Below are 14,141 nucleotides of genomic sequence, written 5' to 3' on the forward strand. Positions count from 1 at the left end.
ATTGTCTGCTGTAATCAAAAACATACCACAGTATAAACAGTAACCATTCCACTTATCACAGCTTGGTTGAGTTTAAAATTTGTGTTTAAAAGGTCCAAGATGACTGCAGTTTTACAAAAATGGGCAGGGTGGAAAGTTGCAAACTTCATGTGCTTCTGGATATCAAGATTTGTTTTTATACAATAGTCACAGTTAAAAACACCCTGCTGGTAATACATAATTACACTTTATTAAGGTCATAAACCAGCAATAAACAATAAAGCCTATACAACTTGTAGTTCTACTTAATCACTGACTGGTACAGCTAACATGAGATAAGTGAAAAGTTCCTATGGTTTAAATGAACTCCTAAGACTATGATCTTTTTAAAAATCTGGGTATCGGTGTTTTTTTTTTTTCCTCTTTCCTTCTTAGTCAAGACTTGTAGTGTTGTAAACCTGCCTCACAAAATACATCGTAATAACTTTTCTTAAAAAAAAAAAAAAAAAGACTAAGCCTTTACACCATCATTTCTAGTGGTACATTATCTTGGCAATGTTATGCACCACTTAAATTTCTCCATGGTGGCCCCTATCACTTCATCTGATATCCCTTTTTGACCCACCCATCTCCTTCATATATGGGCATGTCCATAGATTGACAAAGAAAGTTTACAATTTTGAATAAAGATGCAAAGTATGCAAAAAACATTAATACTGATGCAAAAAATAAAAATAAAAGAGAAACAAGGCAGAGGAAGGTATTTAAGCTCTCCTCGACCTGTTGGAATGGTGGTAACAGAATGATCTGAGATGGGATCTGTGGGGAGTGGGTTAAAAACAAAATTTGTTGTTTAAAAAAAAGTAAAATAAAAAAAGACATCTTTAAAATCAATCCCTGGTTGTAGACAAGTTCTCCAAAACCAGTACCTGGCACCACTCCAACAAACAAACGGGGGGAGAAAAGTTCTTCGATTATCTCAAAAAATCTTGCCCTTTTACTCGGCTGCCTCCGCTGGGGGCGCTTCTGGACTGCACTCGGGCTGGGCCTCCTGTGAGGGGGCTGCGCAGGCTGACGACGCCGGGGCGGCCGCCGCCTCCTCAGCGGGGGCCGCCTCCTGCTCTGGGGGCACGCCGGGCCCGGCGGCCGAGGGCGCCTCGCAGCCGGCCGCGCTGACCCCGGCCTCTTCTGCCTTCTCTTCAGCCTTGCTGGGCTCCTCGACGGCCTTAGCCTCCTCGCTGGCGGGCGGCTTCTCGGGCGCGACGGCAGCCTCCTCGGGCTTGGCCTCCTGCGGGTCGCCCCCCGCCGCCCCCTCCTCGCCCGCGGCCGCCTCCTCGCCTGGCGCCGCTGTCGGCTCCCCGGGGGCCGCACCCGCCTCGCCGGCGGCCGCAGCAGCGCCCCCCGAGGCCTCGTCCTTGCCGCCTTCGGCGGAGGCGCCGGCGGCCCCTTCGGCCTCACCGCCCTCTCCTGCCTCCTTCTTGTTCTTCTTGAAGGAGAAGCCGCTCAGCTTGAAAGACTTCTTGAAGGAAAAGCGCTTCTTTTTTTTTTTCGGGGTCTCGTTGCTGGGCGAGGGCGTGGCCCCGTCCTCAGCCTTCGGCGAAGACGTCGAGGAGGCGGCAGAGGCGGCCTCCCCCTCGGCGGCCGTGGGTGAGCCGGGCTCGGCGGCCTCGCCCTCCACGGGGGCCTCCTTCTCCACGGGGCTGGCCCCGGCGTCGGGGGCAGCGGCGGCCGGCTCATCTTTCTCGGCCGCGGCAGGCGACGCTGCCCCACTCCCGGCGGCCGCGGGCTCCTCCTTGTCGGCCGCCGGGGCGCTGCCGTTGGCCTGCAGCTCCTCCTTGGCGCCGGGCTCGGCGGCCGCGGGAGAAGCATCGCCGTTTACCTTCACGTGGCCATTTTCCTGCGGGGCAGAGAAAGCGGGAGGTCACTGAGGGGGCCCGGGCCTGTCATCCCCGCCCCCACTTATGGACCGGGAGGGTCCACCGTCCCTCCGGGCCCCTCAGGTTTTGCAGATCCTCTCCCTTATGGGGAGGCGGGGTTGGATGCCCCGACGAGAGTTCCTCGAAGACCTGGGGCAGTGGTGTTTGGGGTGCCTAAAGGCACTGCGGGGGCCTTGACCACGCAACAAACTCCGAGGCCTTAAGAGGGCAGAGACCGAAACGTGGAAAGCAAAGGGTAACCCATTCCAACCTTCGCCTCATGGGCTTTAGGATAAGAGTCCTATAATAAATGATACACCAAACGCCCGTTGGAAGGAGACACAGACACAGTACCAGAGCCAGTGATCTGTGCCTAGGTTACACGTCCCCTTTTCTCCCTAAACTCCAAAGGCCTCTTCAAAACACCAAGAACTCCCAGGGGGGATCCCAGCGTTCCAGCCCGAAGCGCATGGACTGCGCGCGCGAAGGCCCTACGCCCCAAGACCTGGGGTCGGCAGGGGGCGCTGCGCCTCCACCAGCTGACCTTGGCGCAGGCAGGCGCGGAGGGGCGGGGCCGCCCGGCCACCCCGCCCTACCCGGTCGGGCCCTGCCCGCTGGCCGAGGCGCCCCCGAGCCCGGATAGCGCAGCCCAGAGTCCGCAAACAAAGCTCAGGTGGCATCCTGGTCGGCATAAAACCAACAAGGCAGGGGGAAAACCATTATTTCAGAGGTCTTGTCTCTGCTTCCACGCCCACCTTTGCCTGTGATTCTGAGAAGCCCGGGCGCGCCCCGGCGGCTCATTTTGCATTTTTAACGGGTTCAAAGCCTCTTGGCAGAGCCTGCCTTTCCTATTAGGTTAGGGCAGGCGAAGCAACACGGTCTCTGCTCTAGGAAAAGAGGCGTGGTGATTGCCCGGTGTTTGAAGCAGCCACCCTTGGCCGACCTCTCGCGCCCACCCAACTGTGGCCATCTGCCTGGATTCGGGCAGCGCCGGGGCAGCCCCCGCAGTGGTCCAGGCGCCACGCACACCAACAATCTCGACTGAAACACACGAACTGCCTCCTGTTGACCATCTGGACAGGTTCTTCAAGGACCCACAGTCTTCCCACCCTAGGGAGACCATTTAAAAGTCAGATGGGTGTGTAATTCCACAGACAACTACGAATAAAGACTTAGAACAGTGAGAAAAGCCCATCGAAAGGTAGTGAAACCTGCCCACCTCCAGCCACCCAGCAACCTTTCCAATAACCCAGGTCACGCCACCTCGGTTTACAATAAGACAGCTCTCCTTCCCTCCTCAGCCTTTCTTCACCGCCATCCCTACTGCGCTCCCCCCACCCTTCTCTACCCACACACATACAATCACACCAGAAATCCTGAAGGCGACCCAGTCTCGACAACAGAGAGCCACCAAAACACCTTTGTGCCCACCAAGCACAAATGCAACCTGGCTGGGGGTGGGGGTGGGGGTAGCACCTAGCTAGTCAGGTTCTGCCAAGCTCCAAACACGCCATTTTAAACGATTTATCACTTCTTTCCTCCCGTCTACACAAGAATTCGCCAGGATTCTCTGGGAACCATTACTTTGGGAGTCAGAGGAGACCCCACCTATGAGAAATTGACAATTTGGCTATCGCTTTCCATTCAACTTTCAGACTGGAATCTGGCCACGCTTCTCTCCGCCGAATGCGCCTCGGGCACGACCAAGGAGGGAAGGGGAAGGGCCGGGACTAGAGAAAGACACCAAATAAATGACCAGAACCACAGGTAGAATTTACCTGCCCATTCGCTTTAGAAGGCGACGAGGCCACAGCCGCCTCCCCGGGCCTCTCCGCGGTGGCTTCTCCCTTCGCGGCGGTCTTGGAGAACTGGGCACCCATGCTGGTCTTCAACAAAGAAACTCAACAGATCCAAGGGGGGAACAAAGAGCTTCGGGTTGGTGTAACGACGGGGCAAGCGGCGGCAGCAGCGGCAGCAGCAGCAGCGGCGGCAGCAGCACACACACCGGAGGGAGGGGGGAGTGGGGGTGGTGAAGAGGACAGAACAGAACCGATTAAATACACGCCGGATAAAAAAATTTTAGTCGTAGAGATCAAAAAGCAGCAGCGCAGGAGGGAGGGGAAAAGGGTGGAAAAGTCGAGCACAAAAAAAGGAGCCCAAGTGTAGTTTTTTAAAAAAAAGAAGTAATAAAAAAATCCCAGATTTGTAGCCGCACTGTAGACAAGAGGAAAATGGAGAAATCTCCCTGGTTGCTAATAAGATGCGGGGTCCAACGCCCAAGTGCACAGATGAATGGGCTCGCGGGCGCTGACGCGGCCCCCGCGCTCGCCGGCCAATCCGCGCGCCGCACACAAAGCAGGGGGTGGGGCCTGCGCTCCCGGCGAACAATGGAGCCGCGCTTTGCAAACGGTTTGAAAATCAGCCTCAGACCGAGAATTAATGTCCTTCAAATAAATAAATCAATTAAAAAATACCTGCCTTTCGCCTCCTTCTGCTTGAAAATAATAATGCAGTACTGGATTGGCTTGCTTTGTTTGTAATTAATTAACGCGGGGGGGGGGGGCGGGTACTTGTGGATGAGGGCGGAGAAAGCGTTAACTTGACTCGCTTTGGCTCTAGTCGGTCTATAACCGTGTCTGTCTCCTTCCACTCCCTCCCCTCCCCCATCTTTCCGTGTGTTTATGTGTATGTGTGTGTATGTACGCAAGTTTTTTAGACAATGGTTGGGATTTGGGTGCAGCATGTTTTCTATGTCTGTTCTATATAGGTTTCACAGATCTTGCACAGGGTTTGTTCTTCTAACTGTTGCAAATGTGAATTCGCCCCAAATCGAAAGGTATTTAAACCAAGAAGATCGAATTTCATCAAAAGAGATTGCGAGTTAGAATTAGGTCTGTAGGCCAGATGTGGAAAACGCAAAACCAGCAAGCAGACGAAGCCACACTCCCTTCTCTACTACACATTGACATGAAATAAAATATTTTGAGATTGGCCTCTGCGCTCGTCAACCCTCGCCCCTCCCCCATCCCTTATTAGTGATTACCACCGCCCCCCCCCCCGACACACACAACATTATAAAGTGAGAATCATGAACAAAAGATCGAAAAGGCTTGCATTTTATCACTGTATGAAATGACGGTTTTCCTCTATGGTGAAATGAGACAGTCTAGAGTGTGCGAATCCATATTTACAGTCGGGATGCGATTCGCGTCGCTATGAATCTTTTTCAGTCTGCTGCCAGGATCAGATGGACTCTCTTTTTTCTGAACGTGTGTGAATGTGCAAGCAAGCGAGTGGGATCCTAGAATGAAGGAGGCAGCAGCGATAAAATTCTGAAAAACCGGATTGATTATTACAATTTCTAAGGAGAAATTACATATTGAGAAATACCAAGATCCATGAACGCTCCAAGCCTAACTTGGGTTAGAGAAAAAGCTTCTATAAGGAAACCCAGGGTATCTCCAACTGCATCTCTTGTCGCGGAAATACCAGACGCTATTTGTGCGTGAAAGACAGCGCGCTGATTTAAATAATGGAGGGGGAGAAGGTAGGGGCAAAAATCAAGGATACACACACTTACACATACTCTTATAAGCATTCTCCTACCACCTACATTTTTGCTCCCAAAGTTTTCACTCGTGTCCAAATCAGACTACCTTTTTTCGTTTACATTTAGTGATCCTGAAAAGAATAACCTTTCGTTTATGGAGGTGAGAAGCAGTCGAAAGAATGGTTCATTTCTCCTGGTGCTGGCTCTGAATTCTCAAACAGTTTTATTTTTCTGCTCATTGTAGGGAAATGGGTCACACTCTAGAGTGAAAAAGACGGTTGGTTCAAGCCAATAACTCTTTGTTCAAGTATTGCTTTGAAAGTCACCAAGTTGCAGATCTTTACAAGCTTAGTCTTCTCACTGTCCACTACTTCAGATGCATCATTATTCCATCACGAAGTCATACTCCCCAGAGCCGACGTTAAGGCGTTTCCGTCGAGGTGTATCTTGCCAAACATGTTATCACCCTTAAGGGAGCCCGCTGGCCTGACCCAGGACCCCAGCTGCCGCGATGGATACGAATCCCTTGTAATAGCGGAGTTCCAACTCGAAAAGCAAACTGGTTGATTCAAAAACCACCATCCAGGCGATTCTCAATAGCTCTTTTAAACCGTTGATATCCACCCACCCCCAACGTGAATCGTGCCCCTTTCTTCTGCATCCCCCTCCTGGTTAAACTTGGGGTGTTGCTAGCTAGCTGTCGAATTTTTTCCAGACGCGTTCTTAGCCCTCCATTTGGGGGCTGCTTTTATTGCTCCTTTGTTACCAGGCTGCCGTGTAGCTTTCCCCCCTTTTCTTTCTCGAATGCCTATTTGCCTAGTATCTGCTTGTCTCCTTGACAACGGCCGGGGACGATTCGGAGCCCAGGGCGGGGGGAGGGGGAAGGGGCGGAGCCGGCGAGAGGGTGGGCAGGGAGGTGGTAGAAGGGAAAGAGGTGCTGAGCGAGAGACAGGGAGACAGACAGCGAAGCAGATGGCCGCGCGAGGGGGCGGGGCCCAGGCGGGGCGTGCGGGGACCCCGAGCGTAGCGAGTGCGACGGAGCCAATCAATTCCCTCAGCTGCACCGGAGCTAGAAAACAAGTGTAAACACGTAGATTCCCTCGCCTGGAGCGGTCGGGTAACTTAGTGTGGAAAAGAGTTTTCTTTAGATAGGAAAGCGCATTTCTAGCGCAGGTTGGAAAGTCGACAGGCCCCAGTAACTGGCGGGGGAGGCAGCTTGCGGGACGCTGCCGGGGGTGGCGGTTGCTGAGGGCTGCGCCAGTGTCGCCTCAGACTCCCCCGGCATTGGGCCAGACGGGGGGTAGGGTGGGGGGGAAGCTCAGAATGCTCGAGGGGGTGAAGGCGGAGAATGGGTGGGGAAGGAAGGGCTGGAAAATGGGAAGAGGTCGCTCTGTCTCGGAAACTACATAATGGCTGGGAAGGACTGCCAAACAAGACTGAAACCGGTAGGAAGTTGTACAATGTAAGTACACAGTTCCTCAGGAGTTCGGTGTTCACACACCCAGAGCTAAATGTTTCAAAAACACCTTTAAGTTAAAAAAAAAAAAAAAGATTATTTATATAAATAAGACTAAGGAACCCAAGTGGTCATAGTGAAAATGTAAAACTGGTAACCAACTCACCAGGAGTACAAATTCTTTATTTGCATTTTTAAAGCACACACTAGGATATTTCTAAGATGTTAACGATCTGTATATAGTTTTCTCTAGAAGAAGAACGCTTTATTTTATTTAAGATATCTCAAAGTTATTTTTTCCCCTTATGTTAGCAGTAGAAGGAATTTTTAGAAATGGTTCCACAGATTCTTGAGGGACTACTGTATGCCGCACATATTGATGTAGGCCTTGTTTTCTCACTAGTGAACAAGAGAGACGAAGTTCCTAGCCTCAAGGTGCTTACTTCCCATGCCGTCGCTGCTTGCAGGTTCTTGTTCCTCACAACTTACTGAATCCTTGTTCCCTTGCTCCCTGTAGTGGAAGGACAGAGTCCTAACCACTGGTTTTGTTGTTGTTGAGTTGCTAAGTCATTTCCAACTCTTTGTGACCCCATGGACTGTGGAACGCTAGGCTTCCCTGTCCTTCACTATTTCCCTGAGTTTGCTCAAACTCATGTCCATTGTGTCCATGATGCCATCCAAGCATCTCATTCTCTGTAGGCCACTTCTCCTGCCCTCAATCTTTCCCAGCATCAGGGTCTTTTCCAGTGAGTCAGTTCTTCGCATCAGGTGGCCAAAGTATTAGAGCTTCAGCTTCAGCATCAGTCCTTCCAATGAATATTCAGGGTTTATTTCCTTTGGGATTGACTGGTTTGATCTTCTTGCTGTCCAAGAGACTTTTAAGAGTTCACTAGCACCACAGTCGGAAAGCATTAATCCTTTGGCACTCAGCTTTCTTTATAATCTGACTCTGTACTGCCAAGGAATTCCCAAGGAGCTTGCATTTTAGTAGATAGTCTGCTTTAGAGGAAGTGGATTATCTAGTTTCATCTCTTCTCTTAACAGATATTGTCAGTTGGCAGAACCAGGAATAGAGTTCACTGCCTTGATGATTCCAAGTCTCCAGCTTCTTCCATTACTTCTGGTGCTTACCTTCTTTTGATGGCACAGATTTATTGGTAGGTTGCTTATTCATTCCCGAATTACTTAATTCAGCTCCTGCTGAGTACCTGGAAGGTGCTAGACATTCAGCTGACACCCCTGACGCCAGGGAAGAGGATGAACATGTCTGTCCTCACTTGTAACTTCCATTTCACATTATTATGTCTTAAAACTTCTTAGAATATGAAGAAAGAGAACAAAGGATGGGATTATGTGTGGCACTTTCTAGATTCCAAATTAAATATACCTTTTTCATTTGACATTCATTCAGCATTCATTCATTCAGAAAATACAAGATCCCACTGTATTTATGGTGTTATGCTCCATTTTTCATCTCAGATTTTATATTATCTGAACTTTAATTCCACATAAGTTGATTAGTTTGGAGTATAGCATGGAGCAGAGCAGACACAGCCTCTCATTCATTCAATAGGTATTTTTTGAATTCCTATCACGTGCTAGGCATGTGAAACATCTGTGAACAAAAGAGACAAGAAATCTTTATGGAGCTTACATTTTAGACTAGGGAGAAAAACAAAATTTAACAAATATAAATAAGCAGTTTATCTTTTTACCTTTTCACACTGTTCATTGGGTTCTTGAAGCAAGAATACTGGAATGGTTTGCGATTCCCTTCTCCAGTGGGCTTCCCTGGTGGCTCAGAGGTTAAAGCATCTGCCTGGAATGCAGGAGACCCGGGTTCGATCCCTGGGTCAGGAAGATCCCCTGGAGAAGGAAATGGCAACCCACTCCAGTGCTCTTTGCCCGGAGAATCCCATGGAGGGAGGAGCCTGGTAGGCTACAGTCCATGGGGTCGCAGAGTCGGACACGACTGAGCAACTTCACTCACTCACTCACTCTCCAGTGAAAGAAAAGAGTGAAAAAGCTAGGTTGATACTCAGCATTCAGAAAACTAACATCATGGCAGCCTGTTCCATCACTTCAGGGCAAATAGATGGGGGGAAAAGTGGAAACAATGACACATTTTATTTTCTTGGACTTCAAAATCACTGCGGATGGTGACTGCAGTCATGAAATTAAAAGACACTTGCTCCTGAAAGAAAAGCTGTGACAACCCTAGACAGTGTTACTATAAGACAGAGACTTCACTTTGCTAACAAAGGTCTACATAGTCAAAGCTAGGTTTTTTCCCAGTAGTCATATACAGATGTGAGAGTTGGATCATAAAGAAGGCTGGGCACTGAAGAATTGATACCTTCAAATTGTGGTGCTATGGAGTACTTTTGAGAGTCCCTTGGAGAGCAAGGAGATCAAACCAGTCAATCCTAAAAGAAATCAACCTGAATATTCATTGGAAGGACTGAGGCTGAAGCTCCAATTCTCTGGTCACCTGATGGGAAGGGCTGACTCATTGGAAAAGACCCTAATGCTGGGAAAGAGTGAGGGCAGGAAGAGGGTGACAGAGGATGAGATTGTTGGATGGTATCAGTGAGCAAACTGGGAGGTAGTGAAGAACAGGGAAGCCTGATGTGCTGCAGTCCATGGGGTTGCAAAGAGTTGGACATGACTTAGCAACTGAACAATAACAACAAGCAGATTATATGGAAAACTAGCAGTACATTAAGTGTTGGGAAGGGGGTGGGTCTGGAACAAAGTAAGGGGGATGTGAGTGCAGGGTTTGAATTCTATATAGGAGGGCAGGAAAGGCCTTGCTTGCTGAGAAGATAAACTGTGAGCAGATTTGAAGAAGTGAGGGAATTGATAAGGTGCTTCTAACCTAACAAGAGAAGTAAAAATTAAACAAAAAGATCACAAATAGGTAAGTAATTATAAATAATAACATGTGCTCTGAAGGAAAATTTGGGTTTAAGAAGGCCACTTCAAAGTAGGAAACCTAAAGAGGAAACCTTTAGGTATAAGTAGGCTTTAGCCTGGTAAAGAGGTGGAGGGTTGTGTTCAGATGGAGGAAAGCCCCCGAGGAGGGAAGAGTTCAAATGGATTTGGGGGGAAGGTCAAGAGATTGGTTTGGACATGTATTTGGATGCCTTTAAAATATCCTAGTGGAAGAGTTAAGTGTGCAGATGTAAGAGTCTGGAGCTCAGAGTTTGGTTTGGAATGTAAATAGAGATATGTGATCATTCCATATGTAAATACTTTCTGAAGCCAAGTCATGAACGTACACCAAGAGAGTGCAGAAGCACACCCTAAATACCTTCTGCCTTAAGAGGCTGGGTAGATATGTGTCAGTTATACCTTAATAAAGCGTAGCATAATTTAACAAAGTAATAAAATAATTGAACAGTAAAAACAAAAAGAGTGAGGCTGGGTAGAAAAGGAGGCTAGCTGGCAAAGAAGATTGAGAAGGAACCTCTAAGGAGACAGAAAACCGGAAGAGTGTGGGGTCTGGGAAATCAGTGAAGACAGTGTCTCAGGGAGTGGTTAGTTTTGTCAAATGCTGTTGAGAAGTCAAATAAAAGACTGAAAAGTTTCCATTGGTTGTTGCTGGTTACGAAACAGTGTTCTGTATGCAGAATATAGAAGTTACTAGTTACGGGCTGCAGAGCAGTTTTTATCTTACGTTGAAAGTGGAATCCAGATTTAATATGTTGAACAGTTAATAGGAGGTAAAGAAGATGACAATATAAATAGTCCCTTCTTTATGAAGTTTGACTGGGTAGAGGGTGTAGATAGACAGGGAAGTAGCTGTAATGGGATGATAGAATATTTTTTGTTTGGATTTGGGTTGACTTGGATGGAAGATAATAGAGCAAAGTTGACTGCTCTGAAAATTAATCCAGTAAAAGGGAAATGTAACCAGTATAACATTGAAAAGGAATAATGAATGGAATGAGTCCTCTAAGAATGAAGGAGGGGATGGAGATGTAGGGCACATGCTGAAATACTGAATTTTGAAAGACTTTGCTCCTTTCCTGTGACAGAAGAGGATGGTCAAGACTGACTCCCAGGAAGATGAGAGGTTTTCCTTCTGATGGTTTTTACTTGCCTTTGAAATTCATCAGCTAAGGGTGAAGAAGAGAAGTTTGAGTTTGATTATGTTACAGAAGGTAGAAAATAGTAATTGGGAAGCACAGGATTGAGACTTTTGGGTATAGTAAGATTTTAAAGCAATAATGAGTGCCCATTTGATGTTGATAAATCCCGATGATGATTACTCAGTATATCAGAGTTTCTCTCTTGGTATAAACTCTTAAAATTATTTAATTTGGGCTGTACTGGGTCTTTGTTGCTGCATGCAGACTCTGCCTAGTTGCAACGAGCAGGGGCTACTCTAGTTGTGGTGAGCGGGCTTCTTGTTGTGGTGGCTTCTTTTGTTGCAGAGCACAGGCTCTAGGGCGTGTGGGCTTCAGTAGTTGAGACTCCTGGAGTGTAGAGCGTAGGCTCAATAGTTGTGGCACACGGGCTTAGCTGCTCTGTGGCATGTGGTAACTTCCTAGATCAGGGATCAAATCTCTGTCTCTTGCATTGGCATTCTGTACCACTGAGCCACCAAGGAAGCGCTCATACAAACTCTTAACTGAATAGTCATATTTATTACAATCCTCTTTAAGATTACCAGCTATTCACTTTCCCAGCTTATACCCAATTTTTCAAAATTATAGTTGATTTACAGTGCTATGTCACTTACTGCTCTATAGCAAAGTGACTCTGTTATACACACACACACACACAGCCTTTTTCATATTCTTTCTTGTATGGTTTATCACAGGCTATTGAATATAGTCTCCTGTGCTATATGGTATAGCCCCTTGTTGTTTATCCATTCCGTATGTACCAGTTTGCATCTTCTAATGTCAAACTCACAATGCAACCCTCTCCAGCCTTGCCACCCCCTTGGCAAACACGAGTCTATTCTCTGTGTCCCTGATTCTGTTTCTGTTTCATAGATAGGTTCATTTGTGTCATAGTTTAGATTGCACATATAAGTGATATCATGTGGCATTTGTCTTTCTGACTTAACTTTACTTAGTATGATATTCTCTAGTTGCATCCAGGTTGCTGCAAATGGCATTATTTCGTACTTTTTATGGTTGAATAGTATCCCGTTGTATATATGTACCACATCACTATCCATTCATCTGTTGATGGGCATTTATGTTGTTTCCACGTCTTGGCCATTGGGAATAGTGCTGCTACTAATTGTATGATGCCTATACCATCAGTATCTGCACAAAAATATAGATTAAACTGACTGCTTTTATAAAGCTCTATTTCAGTTAATCCTGTATGGTTTTGTACAGATATGTATAAACAGAATGGAGTAGGGAAGAGAACCTACTAGGCACTAGGTACTGTACTGTGTGAGCTTGTGCTAGGCTTCTATTTCACCCGTACAGCAGACCCATGGACTTGAATAATTATCCCCATTTTACAGATTTGGAAATTGATGTTCAGTAAGATTTGGAAAGTGAAATTCAACTACTATGTTAACCATTGTCTGTTGAGGGCTATATGATTTTAGGAATCTAATAAAATTTCAAATGATAGTAATAGCACAATGGAATCTCATAGTAGGGGCTTCATTAATTTTTTAATAGGTACCATGTACTGAATGGAGAAGGCGATGGCATCCCATTCCAGTACCCTTGCCTGGAAAATCCCATGGACGGAGGAGCCTGGTCACTTTCACTTTTCACTTTCATGCATTGGAGAAGGAAATGGCAACCTACTCCAGTGTTCTTGCCTGGAGAATCCCAGGGACGGCAGAGCCTCGTGGGCTGTCATCTATGAGGTCGAACAGAGTCGGACACGACTGAAGCGACTTACCAGCTTACCAGCGTGTACTGAAATGTTAAACTTTGCTTTTGTGTTCTTTATTAACTATCCAATAACACTCAAATAGAAAGATTTCTTTCATGGTTGGGAAATATCAGCATCACTGGTTATCTGATCTGAAGACTCAAGGATTAACACACCTACAAAAGGAATGAAGTTTCTGGAATGTTAGATCCCCTCCAGATACTTAGGTGATTACTACAAAACCGCTGGAAGCTTGAGTATGTTTCTGATTACTGCTCTTCAGGCATATTGATTAATTTAGCAAGATTTTTTATATTTGAAAAACTTACCGAAGGGTAAGATACATTCTAGGTGATAGAAAGATTAAAGAAAAAAAAGGAAGAAAACAAAATTTTAAAGAAAAAAGTTTTTGCCAGAAATTTTGAATCAAAGCTTATCTACAGTAGCATTCCCTAGAAGTTGCAGTATTTACCCTTCAAGGGACAGGCTGAAAACTTTCCATGTCAGCTTTTGAAAGACCTGAGTTAGAAGGGAGAGAGAAACAGGCAAGTAAATAAAGAAAAGCAATCAAAGTTAACATTAAAAGGATCAGGTTCCTAGTCTTACAGAGTTATCTAATTAACTAGTTAGCCAGAAGGGACAGTAGAAAATTCACATGGAAAAAAGTTGACTCTTCAGTGTGATAGCATAGGAACCATGTAAAGGTTAGTTTTTCATTGTTATTTTAAAGACATAAATACTTTCTGATATTAAAAAGTAGATTAAATCCCTGGCTAGAATGAGATACTTAAACTAGTCTATGGCTCAAGAAATTAAATTATAAAATTATATTAAATATCTTTATTACAAATAATAATGGCATCTTTAAAAAATGATATGTTAACCTTTAGAAATCACTTGTTGCAATCAATAAATTGACAAGTGTTTATTAAGCTACTACTAAACCAGACCTCTGTAAGACCCCCTCTGTGTAATGGACATTTCAGTGTCTTCAGTGCTCTGTTGGGCTTTCTGATGGAATGATTGGGAAGGATGCTGACATTCATTTGCTCAGCTGGTATTTATTAAGTTTCTACTTTACACCAGGCACTGGATAATAGCACTCTGCCTATGATAGCTCACCGAATCCCCAGAGGTTACGTAATACGCTCAGATTTTTGTTGCTTATAAGTGGTCTGGGCTGGATTGGGTTGTGAATCCAGCTCTTGGTGGTTCCAAAGCTTCTGGCACTGTTTCCCTGGATACCATGCTGTATTAGAGTAAGAATTTTATGGGATGTTTCCAGTTCTCCTGGAAGTTATAAAAATGCCCAAGAGACACTAAAAATTAACTAAAAGGCATTCAAGTTCATTTATCCATTGTGAGAGAAATACTTAGGGCC

General features: G+C 46.2%; 1 protein-coding gene, 2 long non-coding RNA genes and 1 other non-coding gene across 4 annotated transcripts in view; 2 read left to right on the forward strand and 2 right to left on the reverse strand.

Moving 5' to 3' along the window:
* Positions 1-474: 474 nt before the first annotated feature.
* On the reverse strand, positions 475-4,335 carry MARCKS (myristoylated alanine rich protein kinase C substrate). Its single transcript, XM_061427535.1, has 2 exons — positions 3,674-4,335; positions 475-1,876 (listed from the first exon to the last, which is right to left on the reverse strand). The coding sequence occupies exons 1-2, from the start codon at positions 3,773-3,775 to the stop codon at positions 977-979; spliced, it is 1,002 nt and encodes a 333-aa protein (XP_061283519.1). The 5' UTR covers positions 3,776-4,335; the 3' UTR covers positions 475-976.
* A 649-nt stretch (positions 4,336-4,984) lies between these two features.
* Positions 4,985-5,564, reverse strand: LOC133253825 (uncharacterized). The gene is made up of 2 exons (XR_009738460.1): positions 5,476-5,564; positions 4,985-5,196 (listed from the first exon to the last, which is right to left on the reverse strand). It is a non-coding gene; the product is annotated as an uncharacterized LOC133253825 (long non-coding RNA).
* A 1,233-nt stretch (positions 5,565-6,797) lies between these two features.
* The window catches only part of LOC133253826 (uncharacterized), an 84,491-nt gene continuing 77,147 nt past the window's right edge, over positions 6,798-14,141 (forward strand). Inside the window, exon 1 of the long non-coding RNA XR_009738461.1 lies at positions 6,798-8,058. This is a non-coding gene — a long non-coding RNA (uncharacterized LOC133253826). The remainder of the gene's footprint in view (positions 8,059-14,141) is intronic.
* Positions 8,690-8,762, forward strand: TRNAS-GGA (transfer RNA serine (anticodon GGA)). Its single transcript has one exon. It is a non-coding gene; the product is annotated as a tRNA-Ser (tRNA).

This window comes from Bos javanicus, chromosome 9 (genome assembly GCF_032452875.1).
Source record: "Bos javanicus breed banteng chromosome 9, ARS-OSU_banteng_1.0, whole genome shotgun sequence".
Taxonomy (NCBI): domain Eukaryota; kingdom Metazoa; phylum Chordata; class Mammalia; order Artiodactyla; family Bovidae; genus Bos; species Bos javanicus.

What these genes read in the sequence shown, in the direction of transcription:
- MARCKS (XM_061427535.1), bottom strand. Translation starts at nt 3,775, where the DNA reads ATGGGTGCCCAGTTCTCCAAGACCGCCGCGAAGGGAGAAGCCACCGCG. An exon ending in CTTCTAAAGCGAATGGGCAG is followed by an intron (nt 1,877 to 3,673) that starts GTAAATTCTACC and finishes TCTGCCCCGCAG; the next exon opens with GAAAATGGCCACGTGAAGGT.